The 25,536-nt window shown below is 45.4% G+C and overlaps 1 protein-coding gene and 1 long non-coding RNA gene across 2 annotated transcripts in view; both read right to left on the bottom strand.

The window, feature by feature from the left end:
- LOC310696535 overlaps nt 1-25,536 on the bottom strand; it is a 285,064-nt gene that overhangs the window by 118,450 nt on the left and 141,078 nt on the right. The window lies entirely within an intron of this gene.
- IGFBPL1 (insulin like growth factor binding protein like 1) overlaps nt 1-25,536 on the bottom strand; it is a 41,833-nt gene that overhangs the window by 2,341 nt on the left and 13,956 nt on the right. The window contains exons 2-4 of the mRNA XM_083481995.1: nt 2,842-2,951; nt 754-870; nt 24-177 (exon numbers count right to left, since the gene is read on the bottom strand). Coding sequence (XP_083338121.1) covers nt 28-177; nt 754-870; nt 2,842-2,951 — 377 coding nt within the window. The 3' untranslated portion in view covers nt 24-27. The remainder of the gene's footprint in view (nt 1-23; nt 178-753; nt 871-2,841; nt 2,952-25,536) is intronic.

Raw genomic sequence — 25,536 nt, 5'->3', positions numbered from 1 at the left:
AGCACTAGCAGCATCAACATTACCTTGCTACTTCATGTCGTCCGATGCCGGGAAATTACCCCTCTTATTTTTGCTTTGCTCTAGGACTTTAATATTCCCCTCTGCTTGTGTTTCTCCCACCATGTTTGTAGCATGGCACTGGTAAATGCCCTCGTCTTCTTTTGTCAGTGGGTTAATCTGGAAGGGAGACAGACACACAAAGAAGAAAAGGTGAACCGCAGCAACCAAAAGGGTTAGTTCATGTCTGTACAATTCATAGATTCAGAATTCACGGCAGCTGCCACAAGGGAAGACTGATGGGTTTTTCCCAGGCAGGGATATTCTGCAACACTGATGCAATAATAATGGATTTATACCGGATAGTCCACACATCATCCTGCTCTATTTGTTGTTCAGCAATGCTGCTCCACTACAACAACAACAACAACAACAACAACAACAACAACAACAACAATAATAATAATAATCTGGCTGAGTTTCCCCAGCCACTCTGGGCGGCTTCCAATCAAGTGTTAAAAACAATAAAACATTAAATATTAAAAACTTCCCTAAACAGGGCTGCCTTCAGATGTCTTTTAAAGAGAAGATAGCTGCTTATTTCCTTCACATCTGAAGGGAGGGCGTTCCGCAGGGCGGGTGCCACTACCGAGAAGGCCCTCTGTCTGGTTCCCTGTAACCTCACTTCTCGCAATGAGGGAATCTACTGCTGTACGGAGGGGCACTCTTGAACTATATAGTGCAATGGGAACTTACCAAAACCCAGCCTGTGCTCTCATGTTTTGAAGGACCGCCTCGGACCTGTACTGCCATGTTGACTCTGTCTCCAGGAAGTTCCTCTAAGAGCTTCACTCCCTTTGGGGATTCCGTGACCTGCAGAGTTTTAGCAAGGTGAAAACACAGTAGACACAGGCTTTAAGCCCAGATCCGATTGTGAACCCCACCCTCCATGAAACTAAGCTTTCCCTGGGCCATAAAATTGGATGCTGTTTTTGCATTTGATGTTAGAATTCCTGCTCCATGATTGCAGTCATGGGATTGTTGTCTATCACATGACAGTGTATGTTTTGACTCCACGGAGTTGGAAGTGACAGAGACAGGATATTTGTGTCACTGTGTTCCGTGAAATGGGACTATTGTCCTTTGTTCTTTTTCTCTTTGCTGTCTGATGCTAGAGAGAGAGGGAGCCATGTTGCAGTGCTCCGTGTGTGTTGATATGTAAATAAAGTAGATTAGCCAAAATGCTGAGTTGCTGAGGTCTGTCATGCGAGCTGAGAAGACTCTGTGGATCCCTAAGTGTGCCAGTGTCTGTTGGCATCAGTCGCTGTGATGTTCGGGCTAAAGAAAGCTTTTGAAGCTCCCGAACAATTGACCAGGAGGGAGAGAACATGCCAGTCGGGCATGTATCTCTGCCAGGGTCCTACATGAGTACAGTGGTGCCCCGCAAGACGAATGCCTCGCAAGACGGAAAACTCGCTAGACGAAAGAGTTTTCCGTTTTGGAGGTGCTTCGCAAAACGAATCTCCTATGGGCTTGCTTCGCAAGACGAAAATGTCTTGCGAGTTCCTGCGGGTTTCCCCCCTCCCCCCCTTTTCTAAGCCGCTAAGCCGCTTATCAGCTGATCTGATAAGCCGCTAATAGCGCTAATCCGATAATCCGTCAATGGGCTTGCTTCGCAAGACGAAAAAACCGCTAGACGAAGAGAATCACAGAACGGATTCTTTTCGTCTTGCGAGGCACCACTGTATAGGGCTGAACTCCTGATATTTGAATCCCCTGGTTCCTATTGCTAGTATTGTAAGCAACCTAGAGTGGAGCAGTTTTACCACTTCAAGCTTGTTCGGTAGAGCAGGAGACTTAATCTCAGAGAAATGGGTCTGAGCCCCATGTTGGCTAAAAGATTCCTGCACTGCAGGGGGTTGGACTAGATGATCCTTGTGGTTCCAACTCTACAATTCTATGATTCTAAATTTGATGTAAACATCTAGGCCATCTGAACTTCTTGGTTATGAGAACAGCCTTCCTTAAGCTAGTGCCCTCCAGATGTTTTGGTAGAGGCTGATGGGAGGTGTAGTTCAAAATACCGGGAGGGCACAAGGTTGGGGGAAGGCAGTTGTAGGAAAACCAAGATCTGGAGAGGACAACAGCGTATATATCAGTTTCCAGATCACTGGCTCTACCTGAAAGCGAAGCTTCATCTTCTATAATAAATTGATTTTACAAATATAAAATTGTAACAATATAACCATCCACATGTAAAGATTCCTCCGAATATCTAAACTTCCCACCTCCCGCTCCATGGGTCCTAAAATTAACCTTTTCTGCTGCATCTTTTTCAATAGTCCATATTTTATACAACTCCATTATCTCCACAGTAATTGCTACATGACAAGTGTTATTGCAATCCTGCTAATGTTTTCATCTGCTTACAGTGGTCTCCGATATAAATTACAAATTTTCCCCATTCTTTGTTAAAGTTTTGGTCTTCTTGGTTCCTGAGCTTTCCGGTCAGTTTTGCCATTTCGGCATAGTCCCAACAGTTTAATTTGCCATTTTTCTCTGGTTGGGACTTTATCTTCTTTCCATCTCTGGGCTAGTAACATCTGTGTGGCTGTTTTTGCATACATGAAAAGTCTTTTCCTTTCCCTTGGAACATCATCACCTACAATTCCTAATAAAAAAGCCTCTGTTTTTTTAAAAAAATGAAAGTTAATTTGAACAATTTTTTCAACTCATTATATATCATTTCCCAAAATGACAGAAGCTTCAGCATCTAACATCAGAAACAAGGTTGGCTCAGCTCTAGATCTCTACCCCACAAAACACTTGGCATCTTTCACATACCTTCTTCCAGGTGATGATGGGTGTTGGGACTGCTTTCACTTCACAAGACAGGTAGACTTGGGCTCCAGTTACATTGTGAATCCTCTTTGGGGGTACAACAATAGCGGGAGCTGGAAGAGCAAGGGGGAAACTGCATTTCAGAATGGCAGTTTCGTGGGCTTGTCATATATGTTGTCCTTTGGCATAATGAGTTTTCTATAGAATGGGAAGCTAGCAAAAAATTGATTGGCTACACTTCTTGTTGTGCTTAAAAGGTAAAGGGATCCCTGACCATCAGGTCCAGTCGTGGCCGACTCTGGGGTTGCGGTGCTCATCTCGTTTTATTGGCCGAGGGAGTCGGCGTGCAGCTTCCGGGTCATGTGGCCAGCATGACTAAGCCGCTTCTGGCGAACCAGAGCAACGCACGGAAACACCGTTTACCTTCCCATTGGAGCGGCTCCTATTTATCTACTTGCGCTTTGACGTGCTTTCGAACTGCTAGGTTGGCATGAGCAGGGACCAAGCAACAGGATCTCACCCCGTCGCGGGGATTCGAACTGCCTTCTGATCGGCAAGTCCTAGGCTCTGTGGTTTAACCCACAGCACCACCTGTGCTAATTCTTTGTGTTAAGACAGGGCAAACAAAATGCATCCATTGGCTTTAGGACTGTGTTTAGTTTGCTGCTGCCCTGGGAAAAAAATATCTGTCCAGCAATTTATAGCATGCCACATTTACAAAATCTGAACGCCATAAACTGCTACTTTTATTTCATTTTGTTCATCATCCAAGCCCTCGCGGTTGTGGAGCTGAACAGAAAGGAAAAAGAAAAGAAAAAGAAAAGGCTCCGATTATCCAGTACGTGGAGCTGTCTCCCTTTCTCATAGATTCAAACTGTGTTTCCTCATACTGGACCCAGATTGCTTCTGTATAGCTTTCTTCCTGCCGCTATTGAACTGTTTGCAAATTGATTTCAGACCCTGAAAAAAACCTATTTAAAATAAAAAGAAAAATGTAAATCGAGCATGAAGAGAGGGTGCATCAATTAATATTCGGGACAACCAGAACAATGATGGGAAAGGTAAAACTTTAGCTGGATTTTTCTTCACGGCTGCAAGAATATTAATTTCTAGGTATTGGAAATATTTGGAGGGGCTCTCTATAAAGGCATGGTATGAAAAGTTGTCATTTCTAGCAGTTTCTGAGCAGCTAACCACTAAAGTGCGACAATTTAGGGGACAAATTTAAAAAGGCAAATTTTACGCCATTAGTGTAATGAGGTTGGCTTGAGATTCAGGAAAACACCTTCGCCCAACTCCTCCTCCTCTTCTTGTAAGGCCTTGAGGAGACCATAAGCACCTGTTCCCTCAGTTAGACTAACCACAGTTTGTCTTTATGTCGTGACTGGACCAATTTGTGTTAGATTCAAGTATAGCTTATTAAAGCAAGCCAAGATCAAGTTACGGTTTCTAATCCTGGCTTGTTTCAGGAGACCATCATTTTGAGCGTCTGCGCATGCGCAAACGGCAGTGGCGTAGCGTGAGTTGTCAGCACCCGGGGCAACGCAAGTAATTTGCGCCCCCTAACCTGGGGTAACGCAAGTAATTTGCGCCCCCTAACCCGGGGCAAGGCAAGTAATTTGCACCCCCCCAACCCCTAACCTGCGAGTTGCCGCTGGCGCTGCCGCCCAAACGACGCCGCTTGCCCGGAGGAGGAGGGGGGCAGAGAGGCGAGGAAAATGCAACGGCCCAGCAGCTGCAGCAGCACCGGCGGAGGCGGGGCTGTGAGGAGGGGCTGCCTGGCACGTCCTCCGCGGCGAATGCTGAGAGCCGCTGCCTGCCGGGCGCCTTCAGCCCGGACGCGTGCACAGCTCGTCGGTTCTGCGAGACATGCGGCTCTGCTACAGCCTGCGCCCGAGGCTCTTCGGCGACTCCGGAGGCAGTGAGCGCGCCCCCCCCAGATGTTGTGCCCGGTGCGGCCTGCCCCCCTTGCACCCCCCACGCTACGCCACTGGCAAACGGTGAAACCTGGAAGTAACACGCTCCTTTACTTCCGGGTCACCACGGAGCGCAACCCGAAAATGCTTATCCCAAAGCTACTTCAACCCGAGGTATGACTGTAGCACTCACAATCTGAAGCCAATAAAATTGTGGCCTTTTTTTTTAGCCTATTAACCTAAAATACTGGTGTCAAGTGTCTTTATTCAACCTCCAGGGAGGGGGGGCGGGCTTGCCACGCAAGGTGAAACCAAGGTGGTTTAGTGTTGCATTTGAATTGGGCTAGTGGGTTGCAAGTATTCTGCAGTTGCAGCCAGTTGCGATGTTTTTGGGTGCAACTGAGCAGAAGAGCTTCCATTGCTGGAAGAAAAAATGTCGCGATGTCTGTGGACCAACAAAGAGCTTTTCATTGAGTTGACACTGGTTTGAGAGTGGGGGATCACTGTCTGTGAAGCACACACAAATGTATTTTGTTTCGTGGTTGCTTTTGATCAAGGAGGTTTTGTGATACAACGGCAAAACCTTATTAACCAGAAGTAAGAAGGGGCCGAGTTTGCATTGCATACCATCAGAAGCAAGTCCTCTTTCAACCTAGCTTCACTTCTATGAATATCTCCTGGGGGGCTGGGGGTGGCAGGGTTGCGTTTGTCTGCCAAGCCTGTGGCACAACAAAGGGAACGCAACGGTTCAGGTGTCTTCATTTCCCTACATTTCCCCTCGTTTTATTTCACGCAGAGTGCTTTGTTGGCGGTATCTATGGCAACATTTCAGAACAACGGCAAGCCTCTTTTGCGGGGACACCCTGGCGAAATTAAGCCAATTTTCTTCCGGCTTTTACGACGCCGAGGAAGACGCGGGCTCCCTGGATTCCCTCGGCATTAGGCCTTTCAGACGGCAATTATCTCAGGGGGAGACTTCTGAATCAGTCTCTGAAAGCACAATGCCAGCCCTGCTAGAGTTCCCATCTATACGGAGCTTAGCTCTCCGGAATCGACATGGCAGCACGTCTTCCATGGGGCTGCTGCCATCGCACCTGCCACCCGCCACAGATGCTGGGGGAATAGAGGACACGGCAGAGGGTGCCTTCAGCTCAGGAAATAGGAAGGACACGGGGCTTCCTCCTCCGTTGGCACCTGTCCCTGGCTACACTGCTCTTGGGTGGGTGGGTGGAGAAAGGAAGGCCATCTGTTAGGAGCTCTCCCATCTGTAAAATTACCATTGACAAATGAATATTTGTATTAATGCTACTTAACTGAGTCTGTAAGGAGATGAAGGTTCCCATACAGAATGCAGAGTAATTCCCTTTGGATCCCAGGATTAATACCTGCTGAGTCCCTTCTGTTCCCAGATTTTAGTGTGTGTTATTTTTGTTTTGTTTTTTGCATTGTGCATGTGTCTAATGGCATAATTGTTCACACCTGCTTTGAGATGCGCTTGCCCCTCAGATGTAAATGTAACATTTTGTGTACGTGTGTGAAAAACCTGCACCTGACGTACAGAGGGCACAATGGGATCTTGTTTTATGGTTCTTCCAGGGTTTAATTGTCGGCGGTTCATCCTGCAACCCCTATCACTGCTCTTGGTTTGCTGAAAAGATCTGAAATATGCACCAAGGAGCACAATCCAAGCCACCTGCGAAAATGCAAATGTCTGGGCTCTGTCTAATAATACAGTGGAACCTTGGTTTTCAAACGTAATCTGTTTCAGAAGACCGTTTGACTTCCGAAACGTTCGAAAACTGAGGTGCAAAGGGTGGTCTGCCAATTCAGTAGAGAAAATTGTGAAAAACAACAGATACACACAACGGAAGCTGTTTGACTTCCGAGGCATGTTTGAAAATGAAAGCATTTACTTCCGGGTTTTTGGCATCCGAAAACTGAAACATTCTGCAACGGAGACGTCCGAAATCCGAGGTACCACTGTAGTAATAATAATAATTTATTTGTACCCCACCCATCTGACTGGGTTACCCCAGCCATTCTGGTCAGCCTCCAGCACATATAAAAACATAATAAAAAACCTTAAACCTTAAAAAGCTTCCCCATACCGGGCTGCCTTCAGATGTTTGCTAAACATTATATAATTACTCATTCCACAGGGTGGGTGCCACTACCGAGAAAGCCCTTATAAACAGGTCTTCGTTTGATTTGCTTAGTCTTGCATTGCCTAGTGCTTTCTGACTTTTGGAGAGAAAATTCTGGACCAGATGGATTCAGAAAAGCATATTTATTTGTAGCTGTGGAGAGGGCAGCTTCATTCCCAGCTCTGCACACTTAACGCTTAATCCTTACGGACACGGGATGGGAAAAATCAATGACTGAGGTACAAAACAATGGGTGGACTCCTTTAAGTATATTACAGTGCTTTTCTCTGCTTCTGAATGAAACTGTGGGGTAAACTTTTGCCATATCTTAATACAAATTAATTGCCCATCAATTGCCCTGGGAGTTTAATCTGGGCCACCACAGGTCACCAGTTTGGGACCTTTATACACCAGGAGAAAACATTCTTCTTTACCCAGGCTGTTGGCCATTAAATTATCTATAGCCTGCTAAAGCTGGTGTGTGTGTGTGTGTGCTGTTATTATGATTATTTTATTATTATGCTTCTTATTGTGTTATTATTAGGCTTCGTAAAATGTGTTCTTAATGTTGTACACTGTCCTGGGGTCTTTTGGGCAGTACAGTGGTACCTCAGGTTACATACGCTTCACGTTACAGATTCCACTAACCCAGAAATTGTACCTCAGGTTAAGAACTTTGCTTCAGGATGAGAACAGAAATCATGTGGTAGCAGCGGGAGGCCCCATTAGCTAAAGTGGTACCTCAGGTTAAGAACAGTTTCAGGTTAAGAACGGACCTCCAGAATGAATTAAGTTCTTAACCTGAGGTACCACTGTATATAAATTGTATTAACAACAACAACAACCCTGATAATGTCCCTTGATTTCTTGGATGGAGGGAAGTTTGTATGTGTGCATGGGTGTAGCCAGGATTTGGGGGGGGGGCAGGACACCCACCTGCCATCATCTTCTGCCTGGCTCTGTCTAGCAGATTCGGAATGAAAGGTCTCAACAACAGGCTTTTGTTGTTGTTTTTTTACAAATTTAATTATTTATTTGGTTTTTCAAATTAAAAATTTACAGAGGTATATCAAACATAAATCATAAAAACAAGATTCCAAGGAATCTCCTGGAATTCTATCCTCCCCTTTGTGGGTCCTATTATTAATTATTTCTTCCCGCATCTTTTATAGTATCATCCTTGACCTCTTCCAGAATCAACCTTAAACTACAATTGATGTTCCAATCCTACTATCAAATTTAACGGTTTACAATGGACTTTAAGATATAATTTTTTCCCATTCCTTATTAAAATTTTTCTCCTCCTGATTTCTGACTCTTCATCATTTTAGCCCTTTCAGCATAGTCCATTAACTCCACCTGCCATTCTTCTCTGGCAGGGACTTTATCCTCTTTCCATCTCTGGGCCAGTAACATCCGTGTAGCCGTGGTCGCAGACATAAATAGTCTTTTCTGCTCCTTTGGGATTTCGGCACCAACAACAGTTGTTTTAAATTACTTTCTTTTGACCCCAAGTGCTCTGAAAAATCTGTTGAAATCTTCACTAGAATGCACCACAACATCATCCAAGTGACCTCAGTGAGCATTACAATTTCAAACGCTTTCATTAATTATACTTTTAGTTAAGTATTTTTATTTATTGACTTGATGTGGGGGGGGGGCAGCTGCCTCCGTCCATCTATGCTCATGCATATGTGCCCAGAAATGTCAGAATCCTGCACGGCTCTGGTCATATTCACAAGTATGTGGTCTTCACAAAGTTGTCGAAAGGTTCCTTACTCCTAGTGGAGAAGTATACCTAGCAGGACTAGGTCTCTAGTATATATTTGGGTTTTTTATATAAAGAAAAGGTTGGGGACGAGGTACAAGTGTTGGATTTTGGGAAGCCTTTCCACATAAAAGTGATGCGCTCTCTTTCTTCAAGCGTTCTGATCCAGCCCTTTGTCTAAGCAACTTAGCTCGGCTTCTCTTTCTCAAACTGTATTGGCAACAATAGAATTGGCAGCAGGATTCCAATGTGGTGTTTCTAACAAACTGTTAATAAGCAAAGGGGGGTGGGCTGGTGTGGCATTCTGGAGTGTTACTCGCGACTGCAGAGACCCAGATTGCCATGAAACTGGTCAGGAGACCTTAGGCCAGCCAGTGTCTCTGAAGCTCAGCCTTCCTCACATGGTTGTGGTGCAGAGAAGCAAAATGGCACAACGTACCGTATTTTTCGCTCCATAAGACACACTTTTTTCCTCTTAAAAACCAAGGGGAAATGTCTGTGTGTCTTATGGAGCGAATGTGTGGTCCCTGGGGCTGGGGGGACGGGACCCGGGCTTCCCCCACCAGCCCTGGGAGCAGTGGGCAGGCTGCACGCAGATGCCCCGCACTCCTGAGCAGCTCTGGGGTAGCCCTCGAAGCCTCCGCAGGGCAGTGGGATGAAGGCTCCCCGCTGCCCTGCAGAGGCTTCGCGGGCTACCCCAGAAGCCAGAACAGCTAGAGAGAGCGCTGCGCAGTGCTCCCTCTAGCTGTTTTAGCTTCTGCCTTAGCGGTGCAAAGCCTCCGCAGGGCAGTGGGGAACCTTCATCCCGCTGCCCTGCGGAGGCTTCACGCGGCTGTCTTTGGCTTTTGCGGGAGGTGAGGGGAAGGGACAGAGCGTGGCTGTGTCCCTTCCCCCACCTCCCGCAAAAGTCCCCAAGAGCTGCGCTCCCTTTAAAGAGCGTGCGGCTCTTGCAGGAGGTGGGGGAAGTGACAGAGCGAGGCTCTCTCACTTCCCCCACCTCCCGCAAAAGCCCCCAAGAGCCTCAGGGAAAAGCCTGCAAGCGCCGCACACACGCTCCATGTGGCTCATGAAAGGGAGCGCAGAGCAGAGCCTGGGATGCATATAGGCTCTGCTCAGCGCTCCCTTTAAATATTTTTTTCTTTGAATTCCCCCTCTAAAAACTAGGTGCGCCTTATGGTCAGGTGCGCCTTATGGGGCGAAAAATACGGTATGTCCTACACTCAAAGCTCTTTAATGAAAAGGCAGGATCTAAATATCATCAATAACGAGGCCGATTTCAGTCCTCTATATTTTAATAAGATGCTTGTGTGTGCATTTCTGCTGTATTTCAAAACCAGCTGGGGACAGAACCTTTGATCCATTCTCAAACTTGACCATTACGAAGGCTTTCCCTTGTGGCTATTTTGTCCCCTTGCTCTGGCTCTGATCACTACCTCTCTCTCTCTCTCTCTCTCTCTCTCTCTCTCTCTCTCTCTCCCTCTCTCCCTCCCCACACTACAGAGTGCACTTCTATAAGGCCATTTCTTATCAGCACAATTTCTCACCACCACATGTCAACACAATTCTTTCCAGGCGCAATCCACCCCGGCCCCACTACAAAGACCGACTGTACAAGCTTTGTGCAGGGAGCTAAGCCAAGCTGGGAGGCAGATGGAGACACCCTGGCTGTTGCTCGTCTCTTGCAGCTTATCCAAGACCCTAAGCAAGGAGGGAGGGAGTGCAAATTAGCGCACAGCACATCCTTTCCTGGAACTCCTTGATAATTACCATTTGCTGAATATGAGGAGCTGTCATATCTATTGAAACTAGTTAAGGCTCCTGCAGACAATCTGTTTATTCAGCATTCATCCATCTTTGCTTGCACAAAGTGCATGTGGTGGTCAGACTATGTCTGGTCTTCATCAAGCATTTGTTCTGAGTGGGTATAGCATAATGAGCATTCATCCCAATTTGCTTATGGGGTGTTTCCATGTCTTCCTAGCGCACCACATACAAGGCTCCATCCAACTGTCTTGGGACGCTACTCCAGATTTGTGTATTTACTCCTTTGCCTTTTCTTCTCCTGAAGACATCCCGCAAGGCAGAAGTTTAGGATCAGAGTTTTCCTTCTCCTTGATCGGCTGCCTGTGAGAATGTTGAGGATAGTAGGAGAGGATATATTGATTAAATATTATCCTTCCTCACTCATGCTAGTGAGCTAGTAGCAGAGCACATTCCCTTGTACATTGCGGGAAACTAGTTGAGGCATTCGTTAGATCCATATAAGTTGAGCAGTCCAGTCTGGCTTGTCCAGATAGGATTGTTCCTGGTAAATTCCCCTTTAGTTCCCTCTTAAAAACAATGATGATACGACAGTCTTCTTTTAAATGTACAGTGGTACCTCGGGTTAAGTACTTAATTCGTTCCGGAGGTCCGTTCTTAACCTGAAATTGTTCTTAACTTGAAGCACCACTTTAGCTAATGGGACCTCCTGCTGCTGCCACGCCACCGGAGCACGATTTCTGTTCTTATCCTGAAGCAAAGTTCTTAACCTGAAGCACTATTTCTGGGTTAGCAGAGAGTGTAACCTGAAGCGTATGTAACCTGAAGCGTATGTAACCCGAGGTACCACTGTAATGGTGAAGTTTACTTATGCTCAGTTCACAGTACAGTGGTACCTCGGGTTACCTACGCTTCAGGTTACAGACTCCGCTAACCCAGAAATATTACCTCGGGTTAAGAACTTTGTTTCAGGATGAGAACAGAAATTGTGCTCCGGCGGTACAGCAGCAGCAGGAGGCCCCATTAACTAAAGTGGTGCTTCAGGTTAAGAACAGTTTCAGGTTAAGAACGGACCTCCGGAACGAATTAAGTACGTAACCAGAGGTACCACTGTATGGTCCTGAAGGCAGGCTTTAGCTTGTAGTTACAGTTACAGAGAGAAGTGTGGGTTCTTCCTCTGTGAGGGATGAGCCCATGTGCTGCTGGATGAGAGCTAATAGAGAGGAAGATGGCAAAAGAGCAGTAGCAAAAGAGGAAGATAGCTGCGTGACTAGTTCCTTTATAGGGTCTGCTAGGGTCATGCCCATCTACCTGGTCACATCTACCTGCTCCAGGGCAGGTATGACTGGAAGTCCTCCTGGTCTGGAGCAACATTCCCCTGTGTGTCCACTCTAGGAAACAGGAAACGTTGTATTTGACTGCTACAGTGAAGATACACCCCACACTGTCTTCCCAGGCTGACGAGACCCATCTGCCCCTCACTTCCCTCTGCAGCACGTGCAGGAACCACCTTCTTGACTGTTGGACCCATTATTGGTCTCACCTGCTCAATCCATGGGACCCTGTTTTTGCATGCAAGGGAAGTCCCTAACTCACTGAGGGTTTGAGACCCATTGGCTACCTTCATCTGGCTTAGCCGTCTAGTGAAAGCCATTTCCAGGGGTCTATGGGGATCACCATCATGCTCCTTCTGGGGTAGCTTGTCCACCTTTGGTCCCCAACCTGCACTCAGCTCTCACCTGTGGCTCCTGGAAGCTGTCAGCATGAGATTACCTAAGGAGGTGCTAAGAGGCATGGGGAAGGCATGACAGCAATGAAGGTGTAAACGACTCTCAGACTTTGAAAAGTTGGTTCCACTGGTTCAAGTTCACCAGTTTTGTTTTATTGAACTAAATAGTTTTAATTGGATTTTGAATTCTTTGTTAGTACAGTGGTACCTTGGTTTTTTAACGTCTTGGAAGTCAAACGTTTTGGCTTTCAAACGCTGAAAACCCGGAAGTAGATGCTCTGGTTTTTGAATGCTTTTCAGAAGCTGAACATGCTACGTGGCTTCAATATTGAGTTTTCTGGACGTAAATGCTTCTGGAAATGCATGCTTCAGTTTTTGAACGTTTCGTAAGTCGAATAGTCTTCCGGAATGGATTACATTCGAAAACCGAGGTACAACTGTATTTTGAGTTTGATTGTTATTATCTTCATTAGTGGGTCATGCAAATGTCTATTCTGAGTAATGCTATATATAGAGAAAGGGCGTTGGGCCTGAGTTTATGGAACCAAGGGAGCAGAGCCCTAAAAAGCTTTAGGAATCACTGTCCCAAATATGGGCACTCTAAGTTCTATGAAAATGACCTACATGTTTTTTTTGGGAGGTGAATACAGCTGCAAAATTACATCCCCCCACACAACCAAAATAAATAAAGGGTAACTCTTCTATTCATTACCACCAGAATCTCTTTTTCATTTGGGAGTGGGGAGAGAAAGAAGAGAGACATGACATTTCTGAATGTCGTATTCTACTTGCACTGTTGCAAAGCCATAGCCGGCATCAGTTAAAGCTCAAGGTTAAGCCAGGCACCTGTCAATCAAGCTCCTTGTGCAACTATCACATAGAAGAAATCTCTTCTGCCCCCCCTCCCCACTTGCACCTTTTCCCTGCAACTGGAGGAGAGAGGGAAGCAAGATGCAGATGGGAACTTCTTCAAATCCTCCGACTGGTTGATCAGGTATGATGTGTGTAGGAGAGATAAGCCGGCCCAGATGGCAAAATGCACCTGGTTGGTTTTTTTTTAAAAAAAGCTCCTCTATGTTATGGAACCAGCAGGTTTCACTCTGTCTTTAATCTTTAGTACATCCAAGGTCACAAGGTTTTAAAAAAAGAGTCAAGTGAGAGTTGGTGGTTAATACTTGATGGCATCTGCAGATGGTGACAGCAGCCACGAAATTAAAAGACACCTGCTTCTTGGGAGAAAAGCCATGACAAACCTAGACAGCATCTTAATAAGCAGAGACATCACCTTGCCAACAAAGGTCCGTATAGTAAAAGCTATGGTTTTCCCAGTAGTGATGTAGGAAGTGAGAGCTGGACCATAAAGAAGGCTGATTGCCAAAGAATTGATGCTTTTGAATTATGGTGCTGGAGGAGACTCTTGAGAGTCCCATGGACTGCAAGAAGATCAAACCTACCCATTCTTAAGGAAATCAGCCCTGAGTGCTCACTGGAAGGACAGATCGTGAAGCTGAGGCTCCAATACTTTGGCCACCTCATGAGAAGAGAAGACTCCCTGGAAAAGACCCTGATGTTGGGAAAGATGGAGGGCACAAGGAGAAGGGGACGACAGAGGATGAGGTGGTTGGACAGTGTTCTCGAAGCTACCAGCATGAGTTTGACCAAACTGCGGGAGGCAGTGGAAGACAGGAGTGCCTGGCGTGCTCTGGTCCACGGAGTCACGAAGAGTCGGACACGACTAAACGACTAAACAACAACAACATAAAACACACCTCAGCTATATGTACACACACACACACACACACACACACACACACACACACTTGGACCCTTTCCTGAAGGCTTTCTCTCTCAATAAAACTACCTGTCTGAAACTACTTTCCCCACCTGCCCTGTTCACATGCAGAACTGCAGCCTAATGAATTTCATCGTCGCTTTCGCTTGTGTGTATTTGGTGCTGAAATATTCTTTATTCATAACAAAGGAAAGAACATTTGGTGGTTAGCAGATGGTATGCAACAGAGCTTCAGATTTCTAAAAGACCCCCAAATAGGTTTCATGATAATTGCACGGGTTTTCCCCCCTTAAACTAATAATACCCTCTCCCTAAGAATGCAAACTCCTGAAAGAGCATCTGCAATTTGACGCTTTTAGGCTGCAAATCTAAGCAAAGGATCAGCTCTCGTTTCTCCTCTGAAGCCACTCAGGTGGCGATGCCGCATTTGTGTCACCCTAGTTCCTGTCATTTTAAGCCATTTCTGAGATCATTAAAGTGTCAATCTCCACGCATCTAGAATATTCCGGTCCCCCAAGCCTCTTGAACCTTAACTCTTCACTTCCCTGGAATCTGACGGTTTAGCACCACCATGGATGCAAATTCAACGATACTCAGCTGGTGTTCCACCTGCTAATTAGCTGTCCTATACATCACATGCAGATTGGGCTCTTTGCGTCTAAGTGACAAAAAGCTTGATGTTAAAACTATGACATATCCAAGATTATAACCATAAAGAAGTACAACAGTAAAACCAGGGCTCTGAGCAGGTGATGTTGCACGGGGAATTAGAAAAAGCAAAGCTGATCTGAGATGAGAAGCAGCAGCCCCAGTTATCACGAGAAAATTATTGCCGTATTGTTATAGATTTAAGGGGGAGAACTCCCCCCTAAAACCTAGAAAATAATAAATGCTAGGATTTTGATTGTTTGGGACATGAAGGGAGAATGCAAGCTACAGAGGAATTCCTGTGGCTAAGCTAAGGAACAATAAAGGTAAAGGATCCCTGGACGGTTAAGTCCAGTCAAAGGCGACTATGGGGTTGCGACGCTCATCTCTCTTTCAGGTCGAGGGAGCCGGCGTTTGTCCAGAGACAGCTTTCTGGGTCATGTGGCCAGCATGACTAAACCACTTCTGGTGAAGCAGAGCACTGTGACGGAAACCAGAGCGCATGGAAATGTTGTTTGCTTTCCTGCCGCAGAGGTACCTATTTATCTACTTGCACTGGCATGCTTTAGAACTGTTAGGTTAACAGGAGCTGGGACAGAGCAATGGGAGCTCACACGGTTGCAGGGATTTGAATCACCGACCTTCTGATCAGCAAGCCCACGAGGCTCAGTGGTTTAGACCACAGTGCCACCCATGTCCCTGTTAAGCAACAATAGAGAGCAATTGAGGGACATTAACAGTACAAGAGAACTCCTTTCCCCTTGCCCTGAGTTGTGAAACAGAGACTGGGGATTTGGAAGGTTGCCAGAGTAAATGCTCTGGGAGCAAGGGTGGCTGGGAAGAAGAAGGAGGAAGAAGAGCTGAGATCCATCTTGGAGAGGCTGGCTGCAGGGCTGGCTGTAGAGACAGACTGCACTTCTGTGGAGTACAAGCCCCTCTTCAAAGGTCTGTGCTGTCAGATCTGGACTCCTTCCATGCAGACTGAAGGGGCAAATAGGTGAATAAACCATACAGTGGTACCTCGGGTTAAGTACTTAATTCGTTCCGGAGGTCTGTTCTTAACCTGAAACTGTTCTTAACCTGAAGCACCACTTTATCTAATGGGGCCTCCTGCTGCTGCCGCGCCGCCGGAGCACGATTTCTGTTCTCATCCTGAAGCAAAGTTCTTAACCCGAGGTACTATTTCTGGGTTAGCGGAGTCTGTAACCTGAAGCCTATGTAACCTGAAGCGTATGTAACCCGAGGTATCACTGTATTTCTTAAAGCCACGGCAGTCTCCCCCGTGTCTTCCATTCTCTAAAGACCCCGTGTGTGCATTTGGGATGCCATGGGCTCTTGCGTTCGGCAGAGAGAGGGGCAGGCAGCCGACTTTTGTAACCATACGTTTTCTGGAAAAGGACAAGCGCCTGCTGGATCAAGCCCATCCAGACCAGCCTCCGGTGGCCCATGTCGCTGGGAAGCCAGGAAGTAGGACCTGGTTGCAACAGCGTTCTCATTTGTGATTCCCAGCAGCTGGTTTTCAAGCAGCCAATGACAGTCTTGCCCTCTTTTCCACCACAGTGCAGCCTCTCTCTCGTGTTCAGTCGGATTTGCCCCGAGTTGAACTGCATCTGTGTGCTGTGCAGGTGGGATCATCTTAATAGATGGTCCTGGTTGCGGGAATCATAGAATCATAGAGTTGGAAGAGACCACAAGGGCCATCGAGTCCAACCCCCTGCCAAGCAGGAAACACCATCAGAGCACTCCTGACATATGGTTGTCAAGCCTCTGCTTAAAGACCTCCAAAGAAGGAGACCCCACCACACTCCTTGGCGGCAAATTCCACTGTCAAACAGCTCTTACTGTCAGGAAGTTCTTCCTAATGTTTAGGTGGAATCTTCTTTCTTGTAGTTTGGATCCATTGCTCCGTGTCCGCTTCTCTGGAGCAGCAGAAAACAACCTTTCTCCCTCCTCTATGTGACATCCTTTTATATATTTGAACATGGCTATCATATCACCCCTTAACCTCCTCTTCTCCAGGCTAAACATGCCCAGCTCCCTTAGCCTTTCCTCATAAGGCATCGTTTCCAGGCCTTTGACCATTTTGGTTGCCCTCCTCTGGAAGGCCCTCAACCCGCCCCCCCCTAGCGTGGGTGGAGCCATCACCCTCACACCAGGGTGGCACCATGATCACCCAGGGCTATTGCCCAATCAATTTGAATGGGTGATCATGGGGGAATGTATAAAAGCGGCAGCGCGACGTGTGCCAAGCACCTGTTTCACGCTGCCGAACACCCGCCCACCCTCCCTTTAATTTAAGTGTCCTTTGGCCTTGCTTTGGACTTTGGTTGCTTGCCCGTCTTGGGTCGGGGACCAGGTAGGAATTTTTCCATTTGGCGAATTGGCATGGGCCACGTGGTTTTTGCCTACCTCTTAGCAATCGTCACAACTTTGTAAGGTTTGGCGATTAGGCATTGGCTTATTGTTGAGTGGGGGAGGGGTTGTCGGTCATCGCCTGCCCCTCCATTGGTCAAGGGTATTCTGTTAAAGGAATCCGGGGCCTGGTTCCTGTCCAAAGTCTTAAGGGGCTAGGGCCATGCCAGGCCTCTGGGGACACCAGGGGAAATGCAGGCGGGTTCCCCCGAAGCAGCTTTTGGGTGGTTTACCCTTACAGACTTCCTGCAAAGGGGGCAGGAGTCAGATATAGTCTTTTGCGCAGGTGGCGCTGTGGGTTAAACCACAGAGCCTAGGGCTTGCCGATCAGAAGGTTGGCAGTTCGAATCCCCGCGACGGGGTGAGCTCCCGTTGCTCGGTCCCTGCTCCTGCCAACCTAGCAGTTCGAAAGCACACCAGTGAAAGTAGATAAATAGGTACCGCTCCGGCGGGAAGGTAAACGGCGTTTCTGTGCGCTGCTCTGGTTCTCCAGAAGCGGCTTAGTCATGCTGGCCACATGACCCGGAAGCTGTACGCCAGCTCCCTCGGCCAATAAAGCGAGATGAGCGCCGCAACCCCAGAGTCAGCCACGACTGGACCTAATGGTCAGGGGTCCCTTTACTCTTTAAGCCAATACCACTCTCATTTCCTGTAATCAATAAAGTTGTGGCCAAAAAATTTACCCAATAACCTTAAACAAAAATTCTTGGTGTGAATTTCTTTATGCTAATGGGGGGTTGGGCTTGAGGGTCTTGCCACGCAAAATGGCGAGACGCTCATTTCTTCAACCTTGGTGCTAAGATTCAGGCAACGGGTGTAACATCCCCTGCAAGCTTTTCCCAGTCTTGGTGCTGAAATTCTGGGGCTCTGGCCTCAGCCCTGTGTCACTGCGGTAATTGTCCTTCCGTGAACGTGGAAAGTGAGAGGTGATCATTAGCAAGGCTGGGATCAAAGCTGCCACTCAAAGAATAAGAAGGGACCAGAGATCCCCTGCAATCTCAACTGACGTTTCCCCACCCCCTTGATTTTCTGAGCAGCCTTCCCTCCTGGCTCTCTTCCTGAGAGGTAGTCCTACCCCTTTAATGATGATAAATATTATTTGTGTCACTATTCCTTGGTGTGTGCTGTGCAAATGATAAGATAAAGGAGATAGTAGTACCCTTGCCTCAGGCTTACAGTGGAAAAAGATTTGCATTTTTCTACATTTCATAGAATCACAGAGTTGTAGAGTTGGAAGGGATTCTGAGGGTTGAGTCCAACCATACCTTAGGGCTGGGCAATATATCAATATATTGGCCAAAACCGGTTTGAAGTCCATATTGCGATATTGTTTTCATAATTTTTGAACTGGCAATATATTGTGAACTATGGTGTGTGTGTGTGTGTGTTATGCAAAAATCACAGTGCAGGGGGAAACGTAAAGCCATATTGGGAAATGATGCATAATGCATTGAAAAAAATGTTTAAAAGTACTCCCCCCCCCCCACAACACCAGAGTCCTTTCTTTTGGGGATAATTCAGGCTGAAATTCCCAAGTGTCAAAAAAAGGTTATTTATGTATGCCACTACTGCGGCCTGTGTTTTGTTAGTCCCAAAATGGAAAATGACTGAGGTCCCAACCGAAGAAGAATGGCAACTTAAGTTGACAGCATATGTGGCAGCTTGCAGAATTAACATATAGAGTAAGAGAACAAGAAGAACATACGTTTAGAGAAGACTGGAAAACGTTTATTGAATATATGGGAAATAATTGTGTGCAGCTGAAAACACTGGCAGCATTAAGATAAATTCAACAGTGTAAATAAGTTTAGATGGATGTAATAATGGAATACTGAATGGTATAGTTTTTGTAAAATATGCAGGGATTTATGATATGTAAAATGAACCATGAAAAGAGAAGGGAAGTCATAAGGATGTAAAAATGAGTACTTTAAATTGTAAAACAGAAAATTTAATAAAAATTATAAAAAAGAAAGAAAAAACGTGAAGCCAGCCAATGCCTCTACATGGCTCCGTCCTTATTTCAGACATTGTGATGTATTGTGATATTTAGCAGGTGATATATCACGATGTCGAAAACCAGATATCGCCCAGCCTTACCGCACCTTGAATGTTGATGGGACCAAAGAAGGAGTTCACCTCAGGATCTTAGCGCCTGGGCAATTTCATAAAGGGAGATAATGATCTTTCAGGTAGTCAGTTGCTGTTATTGGCCATGCTAAGTGCATAAGAACTGTTTGCAAAACCCACCTAATCGTTTTGAAAGAATACAGCCCCTTCAGATATTTTCTTCCCTTTGTTTTCTGGGACTCCACTCGAGCACCTGCACTAAGTGTCTACGCCCTGTCTTATAAGCCTTATACCTGATTCCAGCAAGCTGAAATTCAGCAAGAGAATGCTAATGGGCTGTCGTACTTCAAACAAGAAATTGCTGAATGCACCTCGTGGCAAGACTCTGAAACATTTTCTCAGGCACGAAGGCTTCCCCCTCCTTTTGTCTCTTGCAGAATGGTTGTCTCAGCCACTTCATAGTTGCTTGGTAACATGCCACCAAACAAGATTCACTTGTTTAATCACTCCCCATCTTTTAATTCATGCTGCACTTTTGCTGTGACAAACATGAGCTGGAAAGTCTTCATTATTTACAGAGGTTACTGTTGCAGCATCAAGCTTTTAATAGGTTGCATTCAAAAAGGTTTGCTTTATATCACTTAGTCTGCTGAACCTCTGAGGTTGCCAAACTGAAGAGCATGAAATGTAAACTCAATCTTTTGGAATTGTGACAATAGCCTTCTGAACAATTTTTTTAAAAAGGATACAAGGGTTTTTTAGTCATTTAGTTGTGTCCGACTCTTCATGACTCCATGGACCAGAGCATGGCAATCACTCATAGCTGAGTAAGATTGTCTTCCACAAACACGGCTTTAGCAGTGACTCCGTAAGTGACTGTGGAGGCCATTTCTGGATCCACACTTCCTTCCAACATAGGTTTCTGGGTGGGAGTTGATGATGGTGAGGGTTTGCCAAGCGTGCCTTCCTCTTAGTGCGATTATCCCTTTCATCCTGAGTTTGAGCGTCTTCAAAACCCACGACACCTTTGGTGAAAGGCTAAGGAGTAAACCCTTCACAAATCCAGAGTGAAGTCCCTCAGCCAGGCAAATCTACTAAAGGAGCGTGTGACGCAAGGCTGAGGGACAGTGTGATTCAGGAGAGGCTGGGCCTTGAAAAGAGTCTCTAGGGCCAGATAGTGAGTCTTGGAGGATCACACTTGGTCCCCCAGGGCCTGAGGTTCCTCAAAACAAGCGGATCTTGCAACAAAGCCCTTCAGTGTGGAATGTCGGTGCGTTGGAGCGCCAGCCAGCCACTCCCCTTCCCAGAATACTCATTCTGTTTCTCCTCCGCTGCAGTTTTCAGTTGTTGCTTCTCAACAGCATTCTGCAACAAGGGAGCATGTCCAGTCCTCGCTGGGCTGTTTTAGGGGTCAACCTCTCTTTATTTTCTTTTAATATACTGCTGCAAACCTTGCAGTTCCCTTAAGTCTGTTGGTATCTCCCTCTCGAGTACGGATGGCTACATACGCTTTTCCCACTTTGAGACTGGGCTGGCTATTAATAGAGATATCTCTCTATATAAATATTCACACATTTAGCATCACTCATATTTTTGGCCTCACCAGATGGGTTTTACTAAACGGAAAAGATTATCTTACACTGGAATGTGATCTCACTTGTCAAGGACCTCCTCCTTCTCTCTCCCCCCCTCTTCTCTGCCACCTCCTCTCCCTCATTTTTCTTTCTTTTGGGGCGCTTCAAGACTGTAGCTCTTTTCAGCTTGGATTCAGTCACATGCCAGCAAATTCAGGTTGTGCTGTTATAGTTGACGGGTTGTCTTGCACAGCAAACCAACTTCTTCCAAAGATCTGGTTTTTTGCAATACGGAAAAGGGAGGGCAAATGCCTTGGAAAGTGTGGGGCAACTTCTTCTTCTTTGCCAATCACTCATCGCTGAGTAAGATTGTCTTCCATGAACATGGTCTTAACAGGGAGTCCGTAAGTGAGTGTGGAGGCCAGTTCTGGATCTGCACGTCCTTCCACAGTGGGGACACAGGTTTCCAGGTGGGAGTTGATCACGTTCAGGGCTTGCCAAGCGTGCCTTCCTCTTAGCACGTTTCTCCCTTGCGTCCTGAGTTCGAGCGTCTTCAAAGCCCATGACACCTTTGGTAAAGGCTGTTCTCCAACTGGAGCACTCACAGGCCAGTGTTTCCCAGTTGTCGGTGTTTATACTACATTTTTAAAGATTTATCTTGAGAGAGTCTTTAAATCTCATTTGTTAACCACCAGCATTACACTTTCCATTCTTAAGTTACATTTTTAAGTTTGGGCAACACTTACTTTGACACAGCGTCACAGGGAGATAGGGGACTGCTTTTTTCTGAGTCAGATTGGTGGTCCAACTAGGTCTTAGTTGGGTTTTACCTAATGTTCCTTCTGATTTTTCTTTTTTTAATTATTATTGATTTTCAGGACAGGGCAGGCGCCGTAACCAAAGATTGAGCGAGAGCGTCTTTACATTGGCTCATGGAACTAGATGGGGACTCGCTGTCAAAGACAGCATCTCCATATTGATGTTTTTATTATGCTTTCATTGCTAATCACTTTGAGGTGTATCATGGGAAGTCAATTCATAAATGAAACGAAAGGAATGAACAAATTAAGAATATATCCTTCTCTTGGGAGCACATGGTGCGATGTTATCACATTCCAAGTTTTGCCTAACATATACTGTATTTTTCGCCCTATAGGACACACTTTTTCCCCTCCAAAAATGAAGGGGAAATGTGTGTGCATCCTATGGGGCGAATGCAGGCTTTCACTGAAGCCTGGAGAGTGAGAGGGGTCGGTGCGCACCTTCTCCGTGTGCCCTCCATCCTTCCCAGCATCAGGGTCTTTTCCAGGCAGTCTTCTCTTCTCATGAGGTGGCCAAAGTATTGGAGCCTCAGCTTCAGGATCTGTCCTTCCAGTGAGCACTCAGGGCTGATTTCCTTAAGAATGGATTGGTTTGATCTTCTTGCAGTCCATGGGACTCTCAAGAGTCTTCTCCAACACCATAATTCAAAAGCATCAATTCTTCGGCGATCAGCCTTCTTTATGGTCCATCTCTAACTTCTATACTTCACTACTGGGAAAACCATAGCTTTAACTATACGGACCTTTGTTGGCAAGGTGATGTCTCTGTTTTTTAAGCAGAGTGCTTTCAGTAGTAAACCATAACTTCTGCTTGGTGGATCCACTTGGTGGATATTGTCAGTCATATACTCGTATGACAAGGACAAGTTATCTTTAGCACACTTCCTCCTGGGGTGACCTGATACTGCTTCAAACAACATATTTGGTTGAACTCGAACTGTCTTTGGCTCTCAGTCAATACAGGCACAGTTATTTGAATGGGCAACACCAAAGTGAGTGGTTATTTCATCTTTCGGATTTAGCTGTGCTTAGACGCTTGGCATTTCCCTTCCCCTTTACTATTTCAGTATATATGCCACTGTCTCTTGCATTACTGCCAACAGATATAAACATAACAGGAGCTCCAGTATGAGAGATAAATATAGAACCATGTTGCTGCTCTTTGCAAGATTGCATTTCAGATTTCTAATGGAGAGAGAGGGGTAGAAGAAGCATGCTTTGATTTTAGTGTCGTATCTGGAAAAGCAGCACATTTCATAGGAATGCTAGAAGCTCAAAACGAGCTGGGCATGATTCTGCTGCTTCCTTGTAGTATCCTGTCAGGACATGTGGCATCTGAGATCACATATTCATTTTAGTTCATGTCAGGGTGGATAAAAACCAGTGATTTTTTGAAAATATCAATTTTTTTAAAAAAATTAAACTGGATTTTTAAAAAATTTAAATCGGATTTTTAAAATTTAAATTGGATTTTTAAAAATAAAATGCTCTTGGAGGAAAAATCTTTCTAAAGATAGTTTTCTATTTAAGTTACATTATAGTCCAACGGCTATTCATCAAGAAATAAGGATTTGTTTTTGAATATGTAGCATGAGGCTTTATATGCAATGTTTAATTTTTTTGGTAAATGAACTCCATTAATCCATTCACAATGTCTTCCAGAGGTTTCTGTAAGATTATTTGGGGCAGTTTTTCTAATGAGAAGATATTATAACAGATGTTTGTTTTTGCTGTTCTCAAAAGTGTGAATTTGTGTCTGCAGAGATAACGTGCCTTTTCTTCACAAGAAAAATGTTATAGAATAAACATGCAGAGTTGAGAGAGAAACCTTAATCCCATTGTTCCTTTGCAAATTTATATCCACAGAATTAACCCCTTACCTCTTAAATGCTAAGTTCCAATAGGGTCAATGAATAGATTGTTTGGAGTGGAGTAGATCTGCAGAAGTAGCTAAGTGTGAAGCAGTAAAAATGAAAGCGCAACCTTGTGAGCAGAATACTCCACGAGTCTTGGGATCTTTGTGTGATAATTGTGCAAGTCGGTAATTTTTGATAAAACTGTAAAAACTACTCTGAAAATCTATTATTCCAAAAATGAAACCTTCATTTGGTTGTAAATATTAAGATTACAGCAGCAAGAATGAGTTTCTGTAAAAATAATAATGATTTAAATCAAGTCTTACTGACTAGCGATTAAATCGATTTGATTTAAATCAAATCTATTAAGTTGTGGGTGAACATATCAGACGCCACAGCGATTCTTTAAACAGCTCTTGTTTATTCACAGGCCAGAACAGAACTGAACTGAAGGGTTCAGCCAGCCTGCTTATATAGAGCTCCACTACAACGCAACTGTAACACTTTCTGTAACTATCCAATCACTGAACGTCACTTTCAATCCCTTATTTGCATATGTGGACCTGAGTGAAAACTATCTACAGTATCCCCCTGCTGGATACTGTTCTTGCAGTCCATGGGACTCTCAAGAGTCTCCTCCAGCACCATAATTAAAAGCATCAATTTTTCGGTGATCAGCCTTCTTTATGGTCCAGCTCTCACTTTCTTACATCACTACTGGGGAAAAATAAATAGTTAACCCCCCTAAAAAACAACAACACGCATATGTTGGCAGTCTCCTGTGGATGCTTCTTGTAGGTTGGCAGGAAGAGAGAGTGGAAGCCATTTCCCGCTATTCTTCCACATTAACCCTTATTCTCCTATTTGAATTACATGCTATAAAAGTGCTAGACTTTGGACTGGATCAGGCCCATATGGTTTTGGAGGGCTGGGGTTTTTCCCCCCTAAGAAGTTCCAAGCAAACCTCAAAGCCTTTTGGTGCAATGGGATACCAGTTTGCTTGAAAGTGAGGTCCCCGAAGTCTCGCCCTTTCATTTTCCTGAAGATTAGAAGTGGATTTTCTGCTTGTAGCTGGCAATGTTATGGTTGTCAGAGAGCATCACCGTTCATAAAAGCCCTTTGAGGTGGGGGAGGAGGGTGGGTTGCCATTTCTCGGCTGATTTGCATGCAGTTTTCCTCTTTTAAGTCAGATCATTTCTGAAGATTTTTCCTTGCAAGAGTTTTTTGTATTCTGAGAGTACTGTGGCCGCGAGGCCTGTGAAAATCTGCACCCTATTAGCAGGAACAACAGAGAAGCTTCTCCCATTTGTCGTGAGAGATAAATACCGGTATATAAAATTCTGCGAAACAGAAATAGAGAGGAGGGTTGCTAATTTCATGATGGGGGGTACAGTATGCAAAATGCGGAATATGGGGATGCAATCACATCTTGAGAACAAATGAATTCAGAAAAGGGTAGCTGCTACTTTCTTCCTTGCAAGAACCCATCAAGAATGTTTCATAGCCAATGGTTGTACTGAAGTAACTTTTACTCAAAGTTTAAATGAAAGGCCCTGACTAACTCAGGTTTCAGTTAATTTCCATGAGTGTGTTATAAGAAAAACTGCTCCCTTTCCCTTATGGGGGTATTCCGGAGCCTGTATAGAGTTCTTAAGTGGGTTCCCCTATCGGCAGGAGAAAATAATAGAGGCCAACTAGAGTATACTGAGAAGCAAAGCGACTAGTAAGCCTGATCTTTATTAAAGGGACTGTTGCAACAGGGTCCCCACTCACCACACGCAGGAGGAAGAAGAACCCTGAACAATGGTGCGCAAGCCCTTATATAGATTTTTGATATTGCCCACCCTGTAGCCCAAGACCTTCCCCCCCCCCCAAAAAAAAATCATATGACACAGAAATCCAGCCATCTGCCTGGGTTCCCCCAGCCACTCTGGACGGCTTCCAACAGAATATTAAAATACAAAACCTATTAAACATTAAAAGCTTCCCTAAACAGGGCTGCCTTCAGATGTCTTCTAAAAGTCTGGTAGTTGTTCTCTTTGACATCTGGTGGGAAGGCGTTCCACAGGACGGGTGCCACTACCGAGAAGACCCTCTGCCTGGTTCCCTGTAACTTGGCTTCTCGCAGGGAGGGAACCGCCAGAAGACCCTTGGAGCTGGACCTCAGTGTCCGGGCAGAACGATGGGGGTGGAGACGCTCCTTCAGG

Source organism: Podarcis liolepis, assembly GCF_965112155.1.
Source record: "Podarcis liolepis genome assembly, chromosome: 17".
NCBI lineage: Eukaryota > Metazoa > Chordata > Lepidosauria > Squamata > Lacertidae > Podarcis > Podarcis liolepis.
This window is presented reverse-complemented; position numbering and strand designations above follow the sequence as displayed.